Here is a 24,550-nt window from a genome sequence, read left to right as displayed (position 1 = left end):
CATTATGCATTCAGGGTGCATTCATCCTCTGCAGCGTCAACTGTGCCACCTGCTGGATACCCATCCGTGTGCATGAGTCTTCACAGGGGCGTTTTCTTCTCATCAGGCGATGGTGACATGCCAGTAAAGCAACCGTTAAAAATAGTAAGTGAATGTTTCTCCAGCACGCCGCCCTTTTTTATTATGGGGGGAGGGAAATGTGTCATGAGTTTGTGAAGACTGAGGATTTTTTTTTTTTTTTTTTCCTTTAATAAAAGGAAAGGCCGGTTCCTCAAAATGCTGGGTTTGGTCAAAAACCATCTATTTGAGAAAATGGGAGTTTTATAGTGTGGCTACTAACTGCAAAGTACAACATACAGATGTCCTGTAACTGTGTGTAATGGAGCTATTATCATCTTGCCTCTTTGAATAATCTCTGTAAGAGCTGCTGGACATTCATGCCACATACGGCCTGCCAAGAGCAATTCCTGAGCAGCAAAGCCTATTATCCATGGATGAAAGGTTTCCACTGTATTTGGCTCACCTATGGATGATCTATGTCTGACTAGCCATTAATGACCTGACCAGGGAGCTAGAGATAGTCCAGCCGTCATATCAGCGGCATTCAGTACTCTCATCATAGCACGTGTAAATCACAGACAGTAATAGACGCCTGTTGAGTTACATTTATATCATTCCCTTGGACTGTAGAGCCAAACTGACATTATAGTGCAAAAAGTAACATTTAGAATGATTCCTCCTCGTAACATTAAGATTCTACTCTTTGCTACACATACTATGCACTAGAAGAAAACTGCAAGAAAACTTGCAGATCCTTTAGTCCAACAGAGCCAGAGAATATTAACAATCAATTCTCATAAGAAGACCTTTCTGTCTGGCAAGTACTTAACCAGTTTGTTTCTATTGTAAAACGTGTTACAAGACAATACACACCTTTTGAACAGCAGTCCTGTCCTCCTGTGTTCACTTCTGTATGTTACCCATACGACGTACAGTAACATTCCTGTTTTATTGCTGCCCAGTACAAACAGAAATGTGAGCCTTCTCAAGCACAAGAAAAATTATTCTTTTCATTTTAAATGCCAAAAATCCACAAGTAAAAAAAAAACTATTTTGCTTTTTGCTTTCCACAGCCCACAGGACGGAGCTGTTGGCTTCTTGTCATGTGAAAAGTTTCTTTGTGGTCACATTAAGTAATCATGATAACTGTGGCGTCTGTGCCACTTGTGAAAAGAAATAATGCAGCTTTGTTTTGGAGTATAGAAACAGTGACTGTGGTATTTCAGCTTTATTGGTGTTGATGTCTCAACACTAACAAAGTGTAAGTGAGGGTTGGGGTGAATAAAAATGATGACTGTTGTTTCTTTATAAGTCTGAAATTCTTGCAAACTCACTTGAGACCATTTTTTTCTTGTGAATTTCTCCTGTCCAAAAAAATTAAAGCAGCAGTGAAATGACCCAGGCTTGGCCCCAGCAAGAAGTCACTGAATATAAGCAGCTATAGACTGTCAACATCACTGTTTGATTGATTTTAGCTGCCAGTGAAGAAACGACGGGGCCACAATGAGCCTTGATCTTTAACCCGGGGTCAGTTTGCAGAGATGAACCTTCCTTGAGTTGAGGTTAAAGTTCAAAATCAAACTTGAGGTCTAAAATAGAAGGAGTTGCTGGTATTTGCAGCATTTTGCAAATAACTTGGGAGCCAGACAATGATGATTTCACTACTGTGTCTGGCGTGCAGTCAGACGCTACATAAGGTCTGAAAATCTCAATTTGTCCTCATGCCCATGTTGTAATCCTGATGTAAGCCACCAAGTCGCTTCCTCCTGCCCTGTTGCTTGGCATAGTCCAGCAGGCCTAACCTTGCATATGAGTTTGCATTATATAACTACAGAGAGTGTGGTGATTAATTTCTGGACTTCTATAAACATTTTCCGTTGGACTTGTTGGAGCTGGGAAATATGGTTATGTAACTTATGTATAGGAACTTTCACAGATGCACACAGGTCAGATGTCAGCAGCCTCAGGAAGTGTAATCATTAACTGTCATCCAATTAAAATGAAGTAATCTCTGAGCATCAACTAATCAATTCTCTTTCAGACACCTACAGTGCAAAGCAGAGCGGCTAAATCAGCTCCTTCTCTCAACTATAGCTGTCTAAAGATAGTTGCTTACTTACATCAAATTTATGCAAAAACATTATCTTTATGCATTTTTTATTACTCATTGATTAAATAATGATCAATATGGCTGACTGATGCAACAGTTACAGCTCAGTAAAAGCTAAGATGGATGGCTGTAATGGAAGATGGGTAATGTAAGATGGGCTTCACATAGATAAATCTTTTCTCCTATCCTACCTGTTGCGACATCATTCAGCCTTTCACTTAGATAATAGTCACTTGGGTTGAGGTAGGGCAGCTGCTCCATGTACTGTTTGGGAATGAGGTACAGCACCTCGGCCACGTGCCCATCCTCGATGATGGACATTCGCTTGACCGAGTTCTTGCGTTTCACCCGGACGCGGTCGACACTGTGACTGCGGCTGGAGCTGCACAGCTTCCCCAGGCTGTTGAGGTTGGGCAGAGTGGGCATGGCGCCCTCCTCCCCTTCAACCGTCCCACAGAAAAGGGTGAAGCAAAGCAAGTAGATGTCAGCCAGACCTCCTCTAAAATCCAGTTATCTTCGGAGCAAATGGAAACAAAGGAGCCAGAGGTTGATGGGCAACTTCAAGGCAGCTCATCACTCATCCAACCATGGTGATATCCAGGATGGCTCCAGAAACACCTCCACCGGTCACCTCAGATGTGCAGTAAGTGTAGGAGGCAAATAGCTGATGTCCACCTTGAGGTGGAGATGCCAAACATCAGGCAGTAGGTATGACATGCACTCTGCTGAAGGTGGAGCAGAGTGAAACACATAGAGAGAAGCTTACACTGTTAGTGTCTTCAGCACGACCAGCCTGGAGCGTTAAGCAGCTTAGGGCTGACGTCGAGCCTATGATTATCTTCTGGGTGGGGTTAGGTAGCTCAACATCAGGTTGGTCCAGTGTATGGGGGGTCCCCCCCCCCGTACCTGAGGTGACCCCTGTGCATCCCCATCACTGCTATCTTTATCCATATCTGTCCACTGATGTTAAGACTATCACACTTTTTTTTGTTTTGTTTTCAGAGTAACACAATGTGCATCAAAGTAAGTTAGAATATGTAATCAGATCATTTCTGAGAGTGTTTCAGATGTTTTAGATCTCATTCTGTCCATAACTTGTGTGAAATGTAATTTGTATTAAGATGGATTCGGCTACACAAAAACAGAATGGATCCATATCAGTGTACAGCCAAGATATACTTTCAGTGTAGATTGCCTTGGAAAACTGCCAGCCTTTTACAAGGTCAATAACCAGTAAGGTCATTCCACTAGCCAACAATGCACAAACCCGCTGTTAGTCATCAGCATGATCCTTGAAAATAAAAATATGGTGTAACTACATCAGCACTTAGATGGAAATGCCAGCAGTGGCTTTCTATTATCCGGCGAAATCATTGGATGAAGAAATAGGATTTTGAAATATGTAAGTTAGTAAGAAGGCATGTTCTGAGTTTTTAATCTTCAAAGCATCTAATATTTGGATGGATGGATTTGTTTCTGCAAAGATCTCCAGAATGTCGCCTTAGCAAATCAAATCCATATAACCAGCGACTACACACGCACTTTTCATAAGCACTCTCTCCTGAGTCACATGACTTGGATGACCAAGAAGGTTCACAGATCTTTCTTGATTTAGTTACTTTTCTTGGAAATGTGACTCAAGTATGAGGTCATTTTTAGTCATTAACTTGATGGTAGAAGAAAAGTTAGAAGAAAGTGAAAACTCCACAAAAACAGCATAATCCCACACTGCACCGATGCCGACACACACAAAAAACTGTTTCGTGAAAACATGAAAACTGGAACTGCGGAGACAGCCCGGGCTTTTGCATAAACACAGGTTGTACTAAAAAACCCTACATAACATCTAACATTCATCAAATAGGTTAAGCTAATTACAGCTATTTAAGTTCTCACACAAAACGACATGGATCACTGAGGTAAGCAGACATAATGAAAAGCACAGCAGACAATGACAGAGCACAAAATATCCTTTTTGGCTGGAAATGTTGAGTTTGGCCTGCACTTCAGATTTAACAAATGTTCTCTTTGTCTGAGAGGGTACACAAGGACTGGATGGCTGGAACTCAGCTCCCATAGTTGACCATGAACATCAAAACGCTACTTCACTAATTTGTTTTAATTTAGACTCTTCTAACACCCACACATGCAAACACATGGACCTGAGAGGACCTAAGGACATGCTACAGTGCTGCAGTGAGGCACTGCCCTCTAATTGTCATCCACTCTCTAGCAGTTTTGACACAACAACACACAACTACCCACGCACTTGCAAATCCACGCGTACATGGCCGTAAAGCAAGGCTGCTGCCCCTGCACACAGACGAACAAGCACGGCACACAAAATGCATCCTAACAGTTCTCATAGTCTGTTTCTCCATCCGGCTTCACACTAGAAGAAGCACAACACCCCCCCCCCCCCGGCTCCCAGCTCTCCATGTTTCCCTTATCTTACCATCCAGTCCGAAGCAGGAGGTAATTTTTTGGGCGTAGTTGCAGAGCCCATCGTAGCCAGGCTGCTGCTGCGCTGGATTCCTCTCCCCCATCTCTACGCACTCCCACACACTCCGTCCCGTCCGGCAGCACTTTCACTCCTTCCCTTGCTCATCAATTATTCAGGCTTTAGCCAGGACACATGCATGCGCACGCACACCAATCCTCCTGTTAGGCATATAGTACACACACACCCACAAACACACACACACACACAGAAAAGTGCTGATGCAAAGGGTCGGGCGGCTGGAGCATGAGCAGCCCTCTCCAGTGCTCGGATAAGGAAGAGACATCAGATTGGGTTGCTGCAGAATGAAGCCATGCCTCCTTTTTCATCCACCATTGATCATCCAGATTGCACCACAGTGTAACAGGTACAGCATCCAGGATGTGCTAACGCTGCTCAGGGAAAGGGCGGGGCAGAGAGGCAAGTCAGATAAGAGCAAAATTGGAGTGTTACCAGGTGTCTTGGGGGGGGGGGCTGTTAAAGCTACCTATAAAAGATGAATTGACATCCATAGCTGACTCAGTTTAAGATGGGAATTAAACAGGGAAGCGTAACCAAAACCATTAAAAGATATTATTGTTTACTGTTTTTGAATTTTTTCAATACATATCGAGTTTGATAACAAACCTAAAAGTCACTAATTTCGACACAGATTGCCTGCGGAAGTTTCAAGACAAGACAAGAAAGATCCAAAATACATGAATCCAGCACACTTTACTACCTCACAGCAATATAAAATAATGGACTAGACACCAACTTCTACTACAGCCCAGAAGCAACAGAAAACTGAATGAACAACACTGACCCACATATGTGAGTACTCTGCCATCCAACGTGTTGCTTTAAGATCCTGCAGTGGAGGAGAGATGATCGGGCTAAACGGACTAAGAAAAATAAATACTTCTAAAACGGCGACGAGCACTAGCAGTAGTGGTCGCAAAAGTAGCTATAAAAACAAATAAGGAGATTATACAACACAGTACGTCTGTGGTAGGTTTCCCACACCAGGAGGGAGATTGTCCTGTAGATAGAGGAGTTTGATAAGATACAGCCGGCCATCCTTCACCTGCCACCACTGCGGTGACCTTGACGAATGCACTTAACCCCCTCTGGCCATCAGGAGTAAACTCATATTGAGCAGCCCATCGATGGATATTAAAGATACTTCACCACTCGAAAGAAAAAATATATGTCCTATATCAACAACCCCAGGATAATTAAAGTTTTTTATAGGATCACGTTGAGACATTCTGGACAATAGAGAACAGCACAGGAAATATGATGGCACTGAAAGGTTGGGATAGAGTAGTATGGCCGCAAGGGTGTATTAAAAGGTGGGTGACTAATGGAGGGACATCACTATCAAGATAAAAGCTGATGGCACTTTGCCATGAGGGAAAGGCGACTGCAAGACTGAGAGCAAAGTAATGGCCGATGCTGACTAGACAATGGAAAAGGTTGCTCTTAAACATAAATGTATAGTGGGAGGTGAAAGTGGAGGACCTGTTTTTTCACCTCTTGGATCTCTGTGCAGACACAATCGATTGTCTGACATCTTCTCATTGTCATTATCATGTGTTTTTGATGGCTGCCAAGAAAGACCAAGAATAACTTTCAAGAAACTTGATATAAAAAATGAGGGCTAATTAAGTTCAATAATGAACATTAAAAGGGCAATTTGTACATTTTCTGTGGCACCAAATGTTGCTTGATTGTCTGAAAAGAACTTCGATCATGGCTGTCTTCATAATACAAAAGCCATGAAAACATGGAGGGCAACAGTGACTCTAACAGAAAGTGAAGGTGGCAAAAACCTTCTTAAGTACCTATACAAGAGCAGCTGAACAGGCCTGGGCTCAGGTTAGCCCAGGAGAAAATCGTAGTTGATTTGACATTTTGTTAGAAATGTTTATGTTTGCATGCATGTGCCTGTTTTATCTGCAATAATAAATTAATGTCGTCTCATTTGTCCAACCAACACAGAGCTAATTGGCACTCCTCTATTGAACAACTGTAGTGTGGGGTAGTTACTTTTCATGAATATTGATGGGATGTTTGCAGGGGTTTAAGCATGCTAATCAGATCCCTGTACCTCAGGGAGGCTGTCATGCGGTGGGCTCCGAGCTCCATCGATCCCCACCAGCAGCCAAGGACGGATACAGCAGGCCACACCATTGACGGGGGGAGTTCAAAGCCATCTTGCCTCATAGGCACAGCCATAATGAGCCCGCCGGCGCGTGACATACTGTACAGATAGAGCTGCTGTATAAAAGGTTTACGTTTCACCCCATAGCAAACTCCACGAGATAAATCCATCTGCAGATGAGACACAATATCAGCCTTGAGTTTGTGTTAATATCCGAACAGCTCTCAGTGTCAGCCCATCTGATCACAACCTTTATATCTCTTCTGCCAGAGAGCACAGTCCCCTGACACATTTCAAAGACAGCACATGGGCACTACTGACAGCACTGACAGTTTGTTTTAAACTCAGCAGGAAAATCAAAACATTTTCTAAACCCAGAAAGCATAAAGTTGTTGCACCAAATTATAGTTTGCATTTCTTTCTGTCACCTCGCTGGCTAAACTCTCAACAAAAGTCATCACCAAATTTTACAACTCCATTGTAATGCAGCCAGTCAGTCAGTTAGGAATGTGCATCATAGGCACCCAGTCCTCCAGCAGCAGCTTACACTTGGGCAACAATTAGTGAGAGTGCAGCTTTCAACTAATAATATGCACCACCCCTGATTAAAGACAGTATGAAATGTCCAGAGAAACAGAAACAGTCAGAGACGCTCCATGTGTACAGCTGGGATTTGAGAAAAGTCTAATTATAGGTTGCACCAGAACTCATTGTGCTCATAATAACAAAATAAGTTGTGTAGAAAAAGGCTGCAGCAGTGGAAGCTGTAGTTCCAGCTATGCACCGGTGTAACCTACTTAGAATAACAGAGCCATTATCACAGCCTGATCCTCCCGAAAGACGACGCAAATGGGTTCTCTCCTTCTTTGCATCCATTCTTGAACCGAGCACCCCCCCCCCCACACACACACACACACACACACACCACCTCTCTCTCTCTCTTTCTCCCTCCACCCTGAACATTTTTTGACTTTATTTTTTTTTTTTACATGTATTGTTATGAAGGCTTCTGCGGCAGGAGATACTCACCTCTAGCAGACATGCCCGGTAGGTAGAGCCTCTCTTTTCTTTTACCGAGATTTAACAGGAGATGCCCCGCTGCAGTTTGGAAGAAGGGGCCGGTGGACGGTCAGATATTGTCTCTGCTTTAAGTTTTTTTTTTTTTTCTGGCTGTCAACTAATGGGATTGAAACGGGGAGAGACACAGCATGCGATTTGGGAGAGCAGACTAGCCTGCTTGCGCGATGGAGAGAGCACTTTCCAGCGACAGGGCGTGTCCTGGAACAGACAGCATCCCTCTTATTTTCCAACAAGTTTATATCCATATATGAGCATTATATCGGAAGAAATAAAAAATAAATAGGGACTTATAAATTAAATCATTCCTAAAATTCTGCTCCTGCGGCTGCTGCCGGATCACTCAAATCTTAAACCAGCTAACCTACTTTTTTTTTTTTGTCTAAATGACTGTGCTGTTCTGTTTTCTAAATGGACTAAATCGTAAAGTTGTGGAGCTCTGGAGAAATTAGTATTACTTTTTACTTATAATAATAATAATAATAATAAACCCGACTACTTTATGGAAAATAATATCCGCTTTTTTCTTTATTTTCTTAAAGCTGAGGCACCTAAAAAAACAAACAAACAAACAAAAACCCACGCACAGCCTCGACTCTATTGTGAGCAACACTGCAAATTCAGACAAACACCCGATGTCATCATGTGGACGGACAATCAGGTGATTGTCCAAATAATAATTCATACCGCTTCTCCACTAACAAATCCAACACTACTTAAAATTGTCTTGCAATTTCTAATTTTATGTCCAAAATAATAATAATAATAATAATAATAAATAAATAAATACTGATTGTGTGTGCTGAGTTTGTTCCATTTTTATGCACCGACCCGGCGGTGTGTTGTGCGCCTGCGCCCCCCGGCGGCTCACCTGCGGAAGTGTTTGGCCGGCGAAGTGCCACCGTGTCCAAACCGAGCAGACGCTCCAGGTGTCCGGGGAAGACGTGTTGTTTACGCCGCCTGTGCCAGGGCCTGTGGAAGTCTTGTGTCCGAGCTTTTTTGTTTTTTTTTCCCCCTCTTTTTCTTTTTTTTTTTTTTACTGCTCAGTTTTATTTCTTTCGTTACAAGGGTCATTGTATGAAACCTCCAATCTGGATCGAGGCGGCAGCAACAGGAAGAAGATAGAGGAATTCTCTCGGTCTTCTCGGGAGAAACTGGTCCAGTCCAAGAACAAAATGTTCTCCAAATTTACGTCCATTCTCCAGCATGCCGTCGAAGCGGTGAGTTGTCTTTAAAAAAAACCACACAAACAAACAACAAAGCTGAAAACAGATATTTGTTTGTGGTTTTCTTATTTGTGTGGTGTCTTATGTCGGTTGGTCAGGGCCAGTCGTCAACATAACGTCAGCATTAGCTACGTTGCTAAATAGCGAGCTAACCGATGAGCCCAAGCTAATGTTAGCTTTTTGTGTTATGTTTCTTCTTGTTAGCCGCTGGGTGTATATTGGTGTTTTTATTTTTCCCCTTCCGTACACGGCTGACACCACTTAACAGTTTTCCCTGTTGAAATTGTCTTTATTACAATGACCTGTGTTGATAGTAGTTTGGCTAACTGAGCTACTTAGCCGCCGACGTCAACAGGCTAAGCTAACGTCGTAGCTCGCTAGTTGGCTATGTCGTCCAAAACAGCAGTGTTTTGGGCAGTAGGTGTCACGTCGAGATGACCGGACAGTCATGCTTCATGTTGTGTACACCTGTAAGTTTGATATTAAAGCGAAAAGCTCGGTGCCGTATTGCATGTCTCCTTTTAGATAGCTCAATAATACACGTTAGCCGGCAAGCTAAGCAGCTATCAAGCCAGCAGCAACCTACCTGAAGCCTCAAACAATGGACGTTTGGCAGGTGACATGGAGAGAAGACTTTTATGTTCTGCTGTCGATAGAAAGAGAAACTTGTGTTCATCTCTCTATCTTATCTCTTGAAAAGCGACACTTCTACCCCGATCTTAATCTTGCTGAACTATTTGAGGAATGCTGCGTCTGTGATAGCAACACATTGGCTCCAAGTTGTCAGAGATTGTGTCCACTCCAGTAGTGAGAGAATATTTTCTGAAATTGATAATTTGTCCTCCTAAAACAGCCTCTGGAAGTTACTGAGACATATAAACCTGTTTTCATGGTGATCTGGGTCTCCAGGGTCCTGAAATGTAAGCATTAAATTATATTTGTTTATAATCTGTCTCTTTCAGCTTGCCCCATCGCTGCCCTTGCAGGAGGACTTTGTCTATCACTGGAAGGCCATTACACATTATTACATTGAAACCTCTGGTAAGTAAAGTCTGAAAGGATCAGACAACATAAATGAATTTCCCCTTGGGGATAAATAAAATTATATCTATCTACCTAACATCTACATGGTTACTATACTAACTGAGGTTGATTGTAGTGTGGACTGTTCCTGAAGTTGTTCATACTGAATTTAAGTTTACAGTTTTGTATTTATAAATTAATCCACTCTGGTGATATTTGGAAGTTAACAATCCCCATTTGCTATTTTTTTTCTCAGCTACAATATGTAAGTGGCATTCTAATTTTGGTTGAATTTACAGTATACTTGAATAATTTAAGTAAAAGCAGCCACAGTTAATGGTATAGCCTTGTTTTGTATTTGGGCCAATACCATCTTTGCTTTAACTCTCTTAGTTAGAGCAGTTAATGAGAATTTACTCTGAACATCTGACTGCGGATTATCAGTACTCAAAATATTACATAGCCAAATTCTTTTTCATGTAATCTCTGGCTTAGCAGAGTTTTAATTTGAGTGAACTTGATCTCTGATTCTGGAAACAGTTTTGAACAACCCCACCTGAATTAGTCCTCATTAGTATTAATTTTATAAATCATTTGTGCTATTTAGTACCAAAGATGTTTCTTCTCTTGTGTCAATTACCACATTGAATCATTTTGTATTTTGCTAGGCTGAGCACCACATACACATTCATATTTCATTTCATTGGCTGTCACTGACCATTGTGGGCTCTGACCCAACAAGTTTTGGGCTACATTGATGTAATTGTATAGACAGACTGTTGTTTATAAATCACCCCTCTCAGCACACATGCCACAATGTTTATTCTAAATTTCATAACAGGGTTTCACTGGAAAGTCACCAAAGAGACTACTGACAGCGCCACCAAAATTGGTCAACTCTACCAAAGGCTGGCTTGATAAATTAACTATTAACTTTGCCACAGTCCTTTTTTGACAACAAAGATCAATATAACAAAATACAATCAAAAACAACCTTTCACTAGCAAAGAGCCATTGGCAAGCTAGTTCAGCTTTGGATCAGTGAAATGGTAAGGTTCTTACATGTTTCTGTGTTTTCCTCTGTTAGATGACAAAGCTCCAGTCACAGACACCAACATCCCATCACACCTGGAACAGATGCTGGACATCCTGACCCAGGAGGAAGGAGAAAGGGAGTCTGGAGAGACAGGACCCTGCATGGAGTATCTCCTACACCATAAGATCCTGGAGACTCTCTACACCTTGGGCAAAGCTGATGTAAGACAGTCATGCTTTGGTAACAACATTACATGTATCTCCAGGAAAATTAAACGTATCATGATTTGGTACATACAGGTGTAAATGTGATATTGGATGAAAATCCCGAAGAATTCAAGGTTGATAATGAGTTGTGGGCATTGAATCCTTGGAGGCAGTAATGAGTACTCCACCCTGAAGTGCAACAGTACATTTAAAATGATATGTACAATTTAAGTGTTTAGTTATTTCCACATGGAGTGGAAATGCATACCTATTTTAGCCTTTACCTTCTACCTCCTTTACCTTCTCTCATATATTCTATTCTGTTTTTATGATTTCCCCCCCAGTGCCCTCCAGGGATGAAACAGCAAGTACTTACCTTCTATACAAAGCTGCTAGCACATATCCGACAGCCTCTCCTGCCACACATCAATGTCCACAGACCTGTGCAGGTGAGAAGTACTGCAGTCTGGAGTTGAGGTCAAGCAGCTAACAGCTTATGTAACTGTGTACTAAAACATTTTTTTGTGACTTTGACATTGCTCTGTCAGAAACTGGTTCGTCTGTGTGGGGAGGTGCTGGCGGCTCCTACAGAAAATGAAGAAATTCAGTTCCTTTGTATAGTCTGTGCCAAACTAAAGCAGGACCCTTACCTTGTCAACTTCTTCCTTGAGGTGCGTTGCTATGAAATTAATGAAAATAAAAGTTGAGCAGGATATTTATAAATATGAATCTGTGTATATATCTTGCAGGTGCCTTTGATGATTTTCAAACACACAGTCCAAAAATAATCCCTTTTCATGTGATGCAGAACAAGTCTAAGCGACCTGAGATAAAGAGTCCTGAAAGAGCAAAGGAGCTGAAGCAGAATGCTTTGGCCCCAGACACTGGTCAGTCTGCAGCAGAACAACGGGCTGACTGTCCTGGGGAACCACAGGCCGCCGCTTCTGCCTCCACCTCCAGTCCAACCAACAACAACAACAGCAGCAGCAGCAATTACAATCTTGTTACCTCCCTGCTCAACCTCACAAAGAGCCCTGTGAGTAACTCATTATTTAGGTCTATGCGCGTAGTTTCTTTTTCTTTGGTGTGGGTTCTAAGTTGGCATCGATAACCTATATTCTCCTTTCATTCTATCCCTTCCTCATTCAGGATGGCCGAATAGTGGTCAAGGCATGTGAGGGGCTGATGCTGCTTGTCAGTTTACCAGAGCCCGCTGCTGCCAAGTGTTTAACCGAAAACACTGAGCTCTGTGAGCTTCTGACTGACAGGCTGGTCTCTTTCTATAAAGCTCTGCCACAATCCATGGACCCCTTGGATATTGAGACAGTGGAGTCAGTTAACTGGGGGTAAATTTCTACATTGGTTTTTTATTTTATTATTATTATTTTTTTTAAATCAGCATATTTGACCAAAAAAAGTCACAAGTGCAATGACTTGTAACTGACACTCTGATGTGAAGCAGTAATGTCATCATCTGAAGTTTTGGGTTAATTTGACTTTAAATAGTGTCCTCTGTCAAATTATAATGTCGGCAGTTATGAAGAGTTCTTTTAAACCTCTTGACTTTCTCTCTCTTTCAGTCTAGATGTATATAACCTGAAGGAAGATGCTGCTGTCTTTACAGGGAAGGGGGCTCTCATCTCCTTCCTGTCTTGGCTAGATTACTGTGACCAACTCATCAAGGAGGCTCACAAGGTCCTTAACCAATGTTGAGTCACTCTGCTTTGATGCATCTCATTGTAGTTAGAACTGACAGGATGACAATCTTTCCATAGAAACAGTTTCTATATATGAAAGCCACCGACGGATGAAGTAAATTTGTTCTTTTTCTTCACTCTCTTCCAGTCAGCAGCTTCAGTGATGGCAAAAGCAGTGAGAGAGAGATTCTTTGTGTCTGTGATGGAACCACAGCTAATGCAGACGTAAGTCATCAATCATCCTGTTTTTAAAGTCTTGGTCTTGTCACTGTCTTGTGTCATGGCTGCTCACTAATACTTGTGGTGTGTGTAGCTCTGAGGTGGGCATCCTGACGTCCACGGCTCTGCTGAACAGGATCATCAGGCAGGTGACATCGGAGGCTCTGCTTCAGGAGATGGTTTACTTCCTGCTGGGGGAGGAGAAGGAACTAGAGACTCAAGCTACCATTACTCAGAATCCACTCAGACACAGACTGATCGAGCACTGCGACCACTTGTCAGATGAGGTTCTTGTCATATTGTTATTTTTGAGGTTTCCTTTAACATAATATATGTCTGGCTCATGAGACTTTTTTAGTACATCTCTTTCTTGATTAGTCAATCAGTCACTTTCTTCTCGTTAAAAGTAAAAATGTCCTTCTGCCTTTCAAAGCTTGCTGTGAATCATATGATTAACCAAAAGCACATGAATTTTAATTAGCGTCTGGCAGAGCTGTTTCTCACATTTTCACCACACAAAAGGGGGATGAATCATCTCTCTGATGTTTAAACAGTCGCTGTCTACTTTTCTGACAGTGTGCAAAGCCTTGGCATATTTACTTGAAGCTCTTAGTGGAAGCTAAGCCTCCTTCCTTCCCCCTCATCCCCAGATCAGCATCATGACTCTGCGGCTATTTGAGCAGCTGATTCAGAAACCCAACCAGCACATCCTCCATAGCTTGGTGTTGCGTAACCTGGAGGAAAGGAACTACCTGGAGAACAAACCGCAGGACGAGCGGGAAACCATGGAGAACGGCCAGCCGCATGATGCTGTGTAAGGACCTGTGTCTGACCTTTGACCCTGCTGTGCCGCCTGCTTTACATGTACTGTGCCAAAAATCCCTGGCAAAAACGCACACTAGCTGAAATAAAGTCAATGCATCAATTAGCTGTGTTTTTCAGATCTCCTGCCACCTTGTCTACATTATGAATCATTGTCTGTTCTGTTGGTGGGAGTCTTCTGAGCCATCATTAATTGGGACCATGATAATACATGTCAGCCATGTAATACTGTCAGTCACTTTTGGGAGACTGAAACATAATGCAATACAATTTGCTTGGCTTTCTCTTCTTTGTTTTATGTGATGAATGAAAATTCCAAGACATAAAGCCAAATGGGGTTTAGCGATTTGTCTCATTTTCTAGTTGAACAATTTCTATACAAATTTAACTAACTCGATAAAGAACCATCTAGGCAGTTGTACTTGTGTGCCCTTTTTTTTTTTTTTTTTTTTTTTTTTTTTTTTAAATGCATGTATAAGTATATCCTCAAACACACACCCTTCTGGATGAGTTCAATTAAAAATCTATCCCCTTGCCACATTATATAACCCATATTGCTATAAATTGCATCAGCTCATGTATCACTGAACTCTCTGTTTGAAATGAGCACATACGGTTTCTTAACTGTACTTAATTGTCAGCAGTGTGTCCTTTTAAATCAGGTTACTTATTGTGTTGAGGGATGAAGAAAATTATAAATAATCTCCAATGAACGTGTTTTCTTTGTACAGAGATCTTGAAGAGGATCCACTGTTTGGTGATGACCTTTCTCCAGAGAGCAGGCTGTTGGGTTCTGACTGGCTCAGCTCCTCTCCGCAGCAGAGTCCTGACCACTTGAAGTCTGACGGGAAGACGGAGGTCCACAAGATTGTCAATAGGTGTGCATTCTTGCTTATGGTGGAGCTTGTGAACTTTTTCTCAACATTTCTACTTTTTAAAGGTCTTACTGTCGCAGTTGTATTCCTACAGTTTCCTGTGCTTGGTGCCTGATGAGGCCAAGTCATCATATCACGTTGAAGGCACAGGATATGACACCTACCTCAGAGATGCACACAGACAGGTAAGGCTTCTGATACACAGGACGTGAAGGAGAAAATCACTTTCAGTTTTTCGAACTACGTTTGTACTCTTGCTAATAATCCCTAAGGCAGCTTTTTAGCTACGTCTGCTCATTTCTTGCTCCTCTCAGTTCAGGGACTATTGTGGCGTCTGCCAGCAGTGGGACTGGAGGGGAAATCCAAAGCCTTTTGAAAAGTGTAACTTGGACCTCCCATTCTTCGAGGGACATTTCCTCAAGGTTCTCTTTGATAGGATGGGTCGGATCCTTGATCAGGTAAATTTGATTCACCATATAATGAACATCCATTGTAATATTGGCATTGTCCAGAAGAGCCGCCCATTTTATTATATATACTATACATATTATTTGTTGCTCTAATAATCCACAAATCTAACTAGCTATACTCCAAGTAAAAGAGATCATTGGGAAATCACAAAAGCAATATTGATTTTTATAAAATTAATGAAACAGATAAAACAAGAACTGTTGATTGAAAATTTTAATCTACCTTAAATGGATGGAAATACCAAGTTCCTTCGACTCAGTGGATGTCTGATGGTAATTTTCTAAAGCAAAACTTTGTGAGATAAATCATTTGAATCAATTTGACATTTATAACCACATTAGAATGAATAAATTTAACTTTCTGCATCTACAATATTATAATTAGGGTCAAAGAAAGTACAAGAAATAATTTGTTTTTACTGATTCCCACAAAATCCTTATTTGTCACAGAGGAGTATAAACTCACATTAAGATGATCTTTAACGACCCCAAAATGCCCAACCATGATTTTTTTTCTTTTGCAGCGGGAGAATGGTTCAGTGCAGCTGAATGAAAATGAGCTTCTCAGCTCAGGAAATGTTTCCACAAATGCAAACCGAAGAAAAAAATGAGCTGCTGAAAATGCAGAGGCCATCTATTTTCTGCTAGATAAAACCCGAAAATAACAAACACTTGCAATAAACATGTTTGACAAATTATGTTAGGGGTGGAGACAGAAAGACATTCAGAAGCAAAATGTGTTTGTGTTTTCTGTGCCCTTTGGGAAATCAACTATTTAATTTGTTTTCCTAAATGCTTCAAGGGACTGTTTATATTAATTAATGTGTTTCTCATTAACAGCTGACTAATGCGAGGCACTTATTTATTAATGCGTTGGTTTTCACACAGTCCGATTCATGAATAGATTTTGAAGTTTCCTGTCATTTCCTTTCTCAGTGTCCTTTGCTTCATCCCTCCTCTGTCTTCCAGCCCTACGATGTTAACCTGCAGGTGACTGCTGTGCTGTCCAAGTTGTCCTTGTTACCACATCCCCACTTGCACGAATACCTGCTGGACCCTTACATCAGCCTGGCACCCGGCTGCAGGTCTCTGTTCTCTGTCATCGTCCGGGTAAGACTGCTGTCTAGAGTATGCAGTGGTTATCTTATCCATCACTGAAGCCGACACGTCCCTGTAGTTCTCTGAGAACACTGAGATTTCTTCCTTGTTTTGCCAGATGTAGTATCTTGAAATGTTGTATTTCGAAATGTTTGGTGCAAAGAAAAGAAAGGTAAAAAATGGAAAAATAAACCTTTTTGAGATACTTGTTGGCTTTTATCTCGAGCCAAGTGTTTCTCTGAATCTGACTTCCCAATAATCTTGTGAGCGTGCTGCTACTTGACCTGCGTCTTACTGGAAAAGTACCACCTCTGTTCTGTGAATCAGTCCAGCTACTTTTCTTTGAAATCCATCCCACACCAAGTAAACAGCAGTTAAATGGCTGGCAAAAATTTTTTTTATAAAAACGATCTTGTTTTGTTTATGGTAATTATCACAGTCATTGGTGTTAAACCTTTACCCAGAGATGAAAGCAGTCTGTTTTCATTTGCTTGGTTCTCCTGCATGTGTTAGGTGGTGGGAGATCTCATGTTGAGGATTCATCGCATCCCGGACTTCACACCCAAACTGCTGCTCGTGAGGAAGAGATTATTAGGTCTGGAGCCTGAGGGTATCAAGTATGTACTTCCACGTGGATTTGTACATTTATCATCCTTTTATTTTGTGGAAGGGGGTTTTTAATCTGTCTTTTCCTATTTCAGTGTGGACCACATGACTCTGTTGGAGGGTGTGATTGTGCTAGAGGAGTTCTGCAAAGAGCTGGCAGCCATCGCCTTTGTCAAATACCATGCTGCTGCGTCCTCCTCACCATAACCTTTCCTGCTGCTCGTCCATCTGCCCCGGCCAGGCAGACAGGTCATGGTAAAACTGGGCCTTTGGGGTGTGGTGCTACTGGTTGCACAGGGTCGGCAAAACATTACCACTAACTGCTCATCCCTGCAAGACTGTTAAACCCACACAGATGGGTTTCATCACCCCCCCCCACCCACCCACCCCTTCCTCTGGCCTCTCTGGCTCCACCAGTCCACAAGCCTTTGGTCTTGTTTCTGAGCAGGTCAGAGCACAGACACTGCCCAGCTGGCAGGGGAATAAGAGGAGGAGGAGGACAGAGGCTGAGGTGCAGAGAGATGTTCACTGGACTTTTTCAGCCTCTGCATTTTCTCTCACTGCCCCCACCCACTTCCATCTTTCTTTCTCACCAGCCAAAAAATGGTTGCCCTGTAATTACTACGTCAAGGAGAAAAGATGTTTGTGTATTTATTTTCTGTCCCATTGTCACCCATTTGTAAACATCATTGCCTTAGTGTGTGGTGTCACACCATTCAGTTACAGAAACTTGTTTCCTTCTGAAACATTTTTATCTTAACCCCATCACATGTTGTCTGTTTGAAGACAAGAGGCTGTAGGGAATATACCCTCTACCTTCAGTCTCTATAAATACCTGTAGTTACATAAATGCTGAGCCGCAGTTTTTATGATACTGCACTCATTTTAAATGCCAAGTCGTCTTATTTATTTGTTTGCTTTCAGGTTGCCTTTTTAAGGAAGAATTTAAAATAGTCAAGATTGACTAAGCAGACGCTTTTCTTTATGTTTCCTTCGTCCTTCCTCTATCTTTAAGTGCTTGTGCTGTCAAAGCTCATTTGTAATCACTGTCACCCAAAGATGTCACCATCCATCATCTTCTGTTCAATGAAATGGTGAATTTTGCAAGTTATGTGAATTTGCACATGGACGTCATCATATTGCACTTGTTACATTATTCAAGATTATTCATGCTTGTTTTTGGATTGGAAAATTGTGGAAAGAGATTCTACATTAGCTTTTGTTCTGAAATGTCATTCTCCAGACTCAGTGTTGCATTTCTCAAACGCACAGTGTTTTATTCATAATATATTCTATATAGTTTTTTTTTTTGTTTTGTTTTGTTTAGTTTTTTTTTTTACACCGCTGTTATTTTAGGGATGGCACAGAGGATCAGAAGCCTGGATTTTAGTTTACAACACCTCCAATTTCTGGATTAGATTCCTGTATTTATTTGAAAAGAATATTTGCGGTGCACACCCCCAGTTTAGAAATCTAAGACTAAGAATCCATAGTTTACCTCCAAAGGTTATCATCATTTCCTGTGTTGCATTTAATGGCAGTGTTACTATTTCATGCTGATCTTGAAATGATCTCATGGTGTTGTACTTTGCTAGAACAGCCTGTTTTCCTGGATAAGTCTGGAGGGTGTTGGCAACTTTAAATCAAAGTTTCATGTCTCGGATCAGAGGTTCATTAAATGAGGTTCCAGTTAGTTAAATTGAAGATACTACTTGCTCTAACTTTGGCTCCCATCTTATGTTCGCAGTGTGAATGTTACCTTAATTGGTAAATAGGTCTAATTGGCCATTAGCTTATTTAGGTGTGACTGAACGAATTGCTGTGGAGGGTTGTTGATTGAAGCCATTATTTCCTGATGTTAAGTTGTTTGTTTTTTCCTCCCCACTCTCTTGAGGCACCACCTTTAACTCATATCACTTAAGCACCTAAGCTACATTATGCAACAGCTTGCATGGAATCAGATTTGCACATTGTCGTTTTCATCCTTGTTCATAATGTAAATTAACACAGTGAAAAGCTTTTTTTGTTTGTTTTCCAAATGTGTTGTTTCATAAACCAAAAAAAAAGAAAAAAAAAAAGAGATTGAACCAGGAGGAACATCTCTATTTTAACGGGAAACTTTTTTTAAATTGTCAATCATGCATTTTTTAATCAGCTATCTTTCCAACTTTTTCTGTACAGTTGTATATTGTATGTGTACAATAGCAATAGAGATATACTACCTGGTGTAATTGCATGCTTATACCTTATTTTTCTTTGTTGAAAGAAAGGCAGGGAGAAAAAAAAGCAGTTCAGCCGGCTGTGATGAGTTCTTAGCTGTCAGCACTTTGTTCTGACAGGGAGATACGATGCCTTACTTCACACTGTGGATCTCTGAGGACTCCTAGAATCGATGTGTAAGGGGTTTCTGCTCCACTACAGTTTGTTGTGATCTGATTATGCTTCTTTCTCTTGTGTTACAAAGACTTTATTTGGTTCGTGAAGATGTACAGGACTCTCGGTGTAGTGGAAAATCTGATGCCAACTGATTTCTCTTTCTCGTGTCAGCTTAGACCAATCACTGTATCGTTGTGCTGCATTTTGTCACGTTCTTTGCTTCTTTCCTCTGGTGTGAAACAGGATTGAGGTTCTATCTCAAGGCCAGTTTGATCATGTGAATGTGCAATGCATAACTGGAACATTAAGGTAATGTGCATGCTCACTCCTCCTGCCTCCTATTGCTTCACAGAGTAATGAGAAGCCATCACTGCAGTTCATTTATTCCTCATCACCCCTCTTCATTTCATCACTGCTGTTATACAAATGTATTAGGACTCATTCAGGACAATATGGTTTTCTTTAACATTCTCCGTCCCAATAAAAAAAAAAGTTCTTCAGCAGGATATGTGCTTTTTCTTTGAACAGTTCATTGTGTTTTATCTTGTTTTTATTACAAAAAGTCTGTACAACAAAACAAAAATACACAAAAAAATAACCATTTCTTTCTATGATGAGGTGAAAACCACCAATTCTGTTCAAAAATCTCCTTTAAAAAAATCCTTCTGAACACCCATCAGATAAAATGGGAGGATTGAACGTCAGCATATTATTATTATTATTATTTTGTATTCAAACAGCACTGCAGGATGACATGACAGCATGTAGCCCACAGAAACAGACCAGAGAGCGTCAAGCGTGAAAATGACCTCTCTTACCAGTGAAATAACCGAACAGCAGTCCGCATGGGTACTTTCTCCTCTGTCAGATTCTCTTTGGCTCCCAGCCTGCCGTGCTCAGTCAACCAACTAATTCTGTGGAAACGGGTCAAAAGTCTTCCTCTCTGGGCACAGCCGAGGATCGTATGACAGGTCCAGTCATGTTAGGCGGTCTGGAAATAAGTAAATCCTACATTTCCTATCCTTACCTTGCCGTGATTGAAAAATCAGCCGTGGAAAAGAGGCACTATGGTGCAGAAAGAAGGCTCTGTCTAATAACTCATTCATGATCGCTGAGGTACACACTGAATGTAGTCAGCTAAGGTCCTACAGTTCTGGTTAAAGGAGTCAGATCTTAAGGTACCTTAAGTCACTTTCCCAAATTAAGATTCATTCTTGATATTATAAAATATGAATAATCACTGTTGTAACATCGTAGCATCGAGAGCACAACGATGAGCACTGTGCTTAGACTGCAGTAATAAGTGGAATTTCCATCTTGTTAAATAAGGTTTGTGTCCAATGCCCTGACGCATGTCAGTAGTCGCATCACATAGATAAAATCCTGCAGTCTGGTGGAGGCAAGTCAGAGCATGGTGTTTACAGTGGACACACGTCACACACTGCAAAGTCAGTGAGCAAATTCAGTCTGAAGTCACTTAATTGCATTAAACTGTGATGGTCAAGTTGTTTTTAAAAATGACGTAACTGTACACACATCAGTGAGAGCATACAGGTAGCATTATGCCAACAGCTGAGATAGATGAAAATGATTTCCATCAGATTGTCGTAGTTCCCACACTCAAAGTGCCAGATCAGGGCATCATTTGGGGGTAAAAAAAAAAAAAACCTGTGCAAGACTGACGTCATGGTGAATGATCAGATGTTCCCAGCTCAAAGCCAAGAATACATTTACAACAACTCAAATGTCTTACGCTTCATGCTTTGTGACCCCAGTACTTGATACTGTTTCAGGGACAGTCCTGCAAATGTCACAATCAAAAGAAAAATGTAGAAAAACATCCAGCGTTCTTTCTCCATCTTGTAGTGAAAGCTCCCAACAGCTAGACAGTATCTCAACATATGACGGTATATTAAATTACTTTACATATTTATGTAAATAATTCAATTTCTTTATGCAAATCATTTTCATGTACATAAAAAAAAAAAACACTACGTAAAAAACAACTACATGCTGATGCACAAACTAAACCAGCCTAAAAATACAAGTTATCAATTAAAAAAAAAAAAAAAGGAAAAGAAATTATGTACATTTCCAAACGTTACTCTTCTCAATCTTTTTTTCCTTTTTTAAAGCCTGTAAGCATCTCCCTTGCCCATTTACAAACCCCCAGATATGTATGCACGCGCACACAGACACATACACACTTGGGCACAAATTGCTCACACTGGAACATTCAGACAAATGTCTCTTTGGCTGGTGTGAAGCTGTGGCACCTTGCCGTGTGTGTACATGTAATTACACATTTTCAAAAACAAAAAACAAAAAATGCACACGCACACACACAAAAGGGCACCATCTAATGGCATAGAAGATGGGCTCCGATGATGGATGTAGTGATATATTTCCTATGCATTAGATATAGAGATATATATATATATATAGTATCAAAACATACTGTATACAGGTCAGCCACACATATGCCCTTGATTGCATGTTTATACATATATAACCCTATATCTATACATAGAGATATATATGTTCTTTAAAGTCACATTCAGAAGTGTGATGTGAAATCCTGTCAGAAGGCATCAATAAATAGAGATGTCAATCAGTCTGTCTGTCCGTCTGTCCCTGGGTCTGCTGTGTTAAACAGCTCCAGCCGTCTGTCAGTCGCTCTTCGAGTTCTGTGCCGCATCTAGATTGACCACCTGGAGCTCGGTCAGGTTACTGCTGCTGCCGCTCGACTGCTGGCCAATCACCATCTGCAACACAACGCAGCTATGTCAGCGAGGAGCCAATCAGACGGCCAACGGCAAGTCGACACGTCACACAGCACGCAGCACACGAGGAGATCCTGCTCGACTGCATGCTGTTCATCATGGGGCTCTAATAGCTGCTGGTGTTTCCTATAACAGTTAAGATGCTCGTATTCTGCAACATGAAATAGGAACAGAAACACAAACTGCAGCGCATAAAATCTGTCTCAACGTTGTTGCCCATTGTCAGCAACATTAGTGCCGTGCTGCTGCAGAGGCGTCCGGCCTGCAAATCCTATTCTATAGATGAGAGGGGTCGTGTTTTCCTGAAATCACATCTCAGATTTTTTTTTCCCTGAAAATTAAATGATTTTTTTGCATCTCACGTGGCCCCAGAGTGAAATTCTCATTAACAGGCCAAATGTGTTTTTAAAGTCTGCCGTTTCGTTCTCTGGGCTTTTTCTGAGTCACAAATAATTAAGAAATAACACAATATATGAAAGAAACTTAATTAATACCTCAAAGCACTGGCATAAATTCATCATTAAACTGGACTTGCCTCCGTAATGGATAAAAACATCAAACTTCTCATTTCCATGCACAGTAACTGGTGTTCTGTTTAGTTTTTGCACGTGTAGGTAAAACAAGATGCCGGCCGATCATCCACATACATACAAAGAGGCAGCAGGCGACAACCTGCAGCCTCTGTGTGACGGTGCTCTGTTAGGATGCATGAGTGCGGACGCGTGTCATGCTGGTTGCATAGGGAATATGAGAGTTTCACTTGTAAAATGCAGATCTTGCCGTACTGGGTGTAGCTGCACTGCTGAGACAGGGATCTGCACCGTGCCTGGAGGTGCCGTGAGGAACACCTGAGGGACGGCACCTGTGGGACAAAAAATACGATTTCCCATCAGCAAGCGCTCCGATTTATAGGTTGCACATCAATACGCATCTGTCACCCAACAGAAAGTTAGCGCGCTCAGACGGCTGATCAGCAGCTCACCTGAGTCTTGGGCCTGTGTGTGAGACACCTGCATGGCCGAGGTTCCCTGGGAGAAGGCGTTGAGCACAGCTAGTCCCCCGTCAGCCAGCGCTGGCGTGGAGGCATACATTACTGTGTGGGGACTGGGGTACATCATGTGACCAGCCATGGATGTTGGCACTGATGAGGTGACGATGGTTGCTGGGAGACTGACTGTTGCTGAAGGACGAGCATTGAGGGAGAAAGAAAGCCAGTCACACTCAGAGGAGGAGCTGTGACCACGTGTGGGCCAGCAGATGGCGCTTCACATCTATCTAAACTCAACAGCTAACTCAGAGGATTCATCTCATCCCAAACGTGAACAGAATGGACCAACAATAAAATGCCAGAGGGTCTGTTGTGTGGCACAAAACAGGGCAGGACACTACATCGACTCACAGAAAAGCTTTATGTTTGCATTTTAAAGCCAAAAACTGTAAATGAATTTTTAGGCAGGTGAAACTTCATAAATCTTCAACTAGATTATATCAGTTTTCGATCTCTCTCTACCATTAGGAGCGGCCAAAGTGGAGTTTAGGAAACTTAAATCCAAGCCGAAGGAGAGTCTTTCCTACCGGTGGAGTTTGTGGAGGTGTGGGAGATCTCTGGGCTGCTGTCGTTGTTGGAGGTGGACTGGGTGTTGGGGTGGACCTGGATGGCCTGAAGCTGCTGGGGAACCCCTGCTCCTGGAGAGACACACAGAGGGCACACAGCAGCTCCAGTAATTCATCAAACACCCCACACAGGCGGGAGCAGTGGGGGGTATGTGGAGTGCAGCGATGGGGTTGGCATGCAGGCGCACTTGCAGAAAAAGCACCGGCAGAACTGTTAGCTGAGAGAGACAAAGCCGTCATGCAGAAAGCGTTAGCAACACCACCTTAAGGTGCATGATTACAATCGACAGCCGAGGAGACAGAATGTGCAGCGGCCTTTTCAGATGACGTGATCATGATCAGTAAAAGCAGGCAGAGCGGTGGCAGCATGCGGGGCAGGTCACCTGTGAGAGAGACAGCAGCAGGGAAGCGGAAGACAGCCTGCTGCCCCTGCTGTGGCTGCTGGGCGGCGGCCAGGGCCTGACCATGCTGCCCCTGGAGGGCCAGGGAGTGCTGCTGCAGCTGGCTCAGAGGAATGGTGGGGGTGCCGGGGGGAAGAGGAGTGCCTGCTGAAGGGGCACGCACGCACACAGAAAGACACACAAACACACACACACACACACATAC

General features: G+C 42.1%; 3 protein-coding genes across 9 annotated transcripts in view; 1 reads left to right on the top strand and 2 right to left on the bottom strand.

Moving 5' to 3' along the window:
• ablim1a (actin binding LIM protein 1a) overlaps positions 1–8,927 on the bottom strand; it is a 35,569-nt gene extending 26,642 nt beyond the window's left edge. For 2 of the 4 annotated variants that reach the window (XM_029521413.1, XM_029521411.1), the window contains exon 1: positions 4,626–4,727. In XM_029521413.1, the coding sequence (XP_029377273.1) occupies positions 4,626–4,716 (91 nt within the window). In that variant the 5' untranslated portion in view covers positions 4,717–4,727. Of the gene's footprint in view, positions 1–4,625; positions 4,728–7,845; positions 8,341–8,764 lie in introns of those variants that run through there. The other 2 variants (XM_029521416.1, XM_029521410.1) reach the window with 2 other exon arrangements.
• fhip2a (FHF complex subunit HOOK interacting protein 2) lies at positions 8,864–20,053 on the top strand. Its single transcript, XM_029521408.1, has 17 exons — positions 8,864–9,113; positions 10,082–10,160; positions 11,230–11,399; positions 11,729–11,833; positions 11,933–12,055; positions 12,193–12,420; positions 12,534–12,730; positions 12,965–13,079; positions 13,230–13,306; positions 13,395–13,587; positions 13,951–14,114; positions 14,854–15,000; positions 15,092–15,182; positions 15,312–15,455; positions 16,437–16,577; positions 17,079–17,182; positions 17,267–20,053. Exons 1-17 carry the CDS (start codon positions 9,069–9,071, stop codon positions 17,376–17,378), a joined length of 2,235 nt encoding a protein of 744 aa, XP_029377268.1. The 5' UTR covers positions 8,864–9,068; the 3' UTR covers positions 17,379–20,053.
• Positions 19,915–24,550, bottom strand: part of srfb (serum response factor b) — a 20,085-nt gene continuing 15,449 nt past the window's right edge. Inside the window, exons 4-8 of one of the 4 annotated variants that reach the window (XM_029521418.1) lie at positions 24,328–24,492; positions 23,906–24,016; positions 23,313–23,510; positions 23,091–23,192; positions 19,915–22,312 (exon numbers count right to left, since the gene is read on the bottom strand). In XM_029521418.1, the coding sequence (XP_029377278.1) occupies positions 22,275–22,312; positions 23,091–23,192; positions 23,313–23,510; positions 23,906–24,016; positions 24,328–24,492 (614 nt within the window). In that variant the 3' untranslated portion in view covers positions 19,915–22,274. The remainder of the gene's footprint in view (positions 22,313–23,090; positions 23,193–23,312; positions 23,511–23,905; positions 24,017–24,327; positions 24,493–24,550) is intronic. The other 3 variants (XM_029521417.1, XM_029521419.1, XM_029521420.1) reach the window with 3 other exon arrangements.

Source organism: Echeneis naucrates, chromosome 15 (assembly GCF_900963305.1).
Source record: "Echeneis naucrates chromosome 15, fEcheNa1.1, whole genome shotgun sequence".
Taxonomy (NCBI): Eukaryota; Metazoa; Chordata; class Actinopteri; order Carangiformes; family Echeneidae; genus Echeneis; species Echeneis naucrates.
Note: the sequence above shows the minus strand (reverse complement) of the source record. Positions and strands in the feature narration are given on the sequence as shown.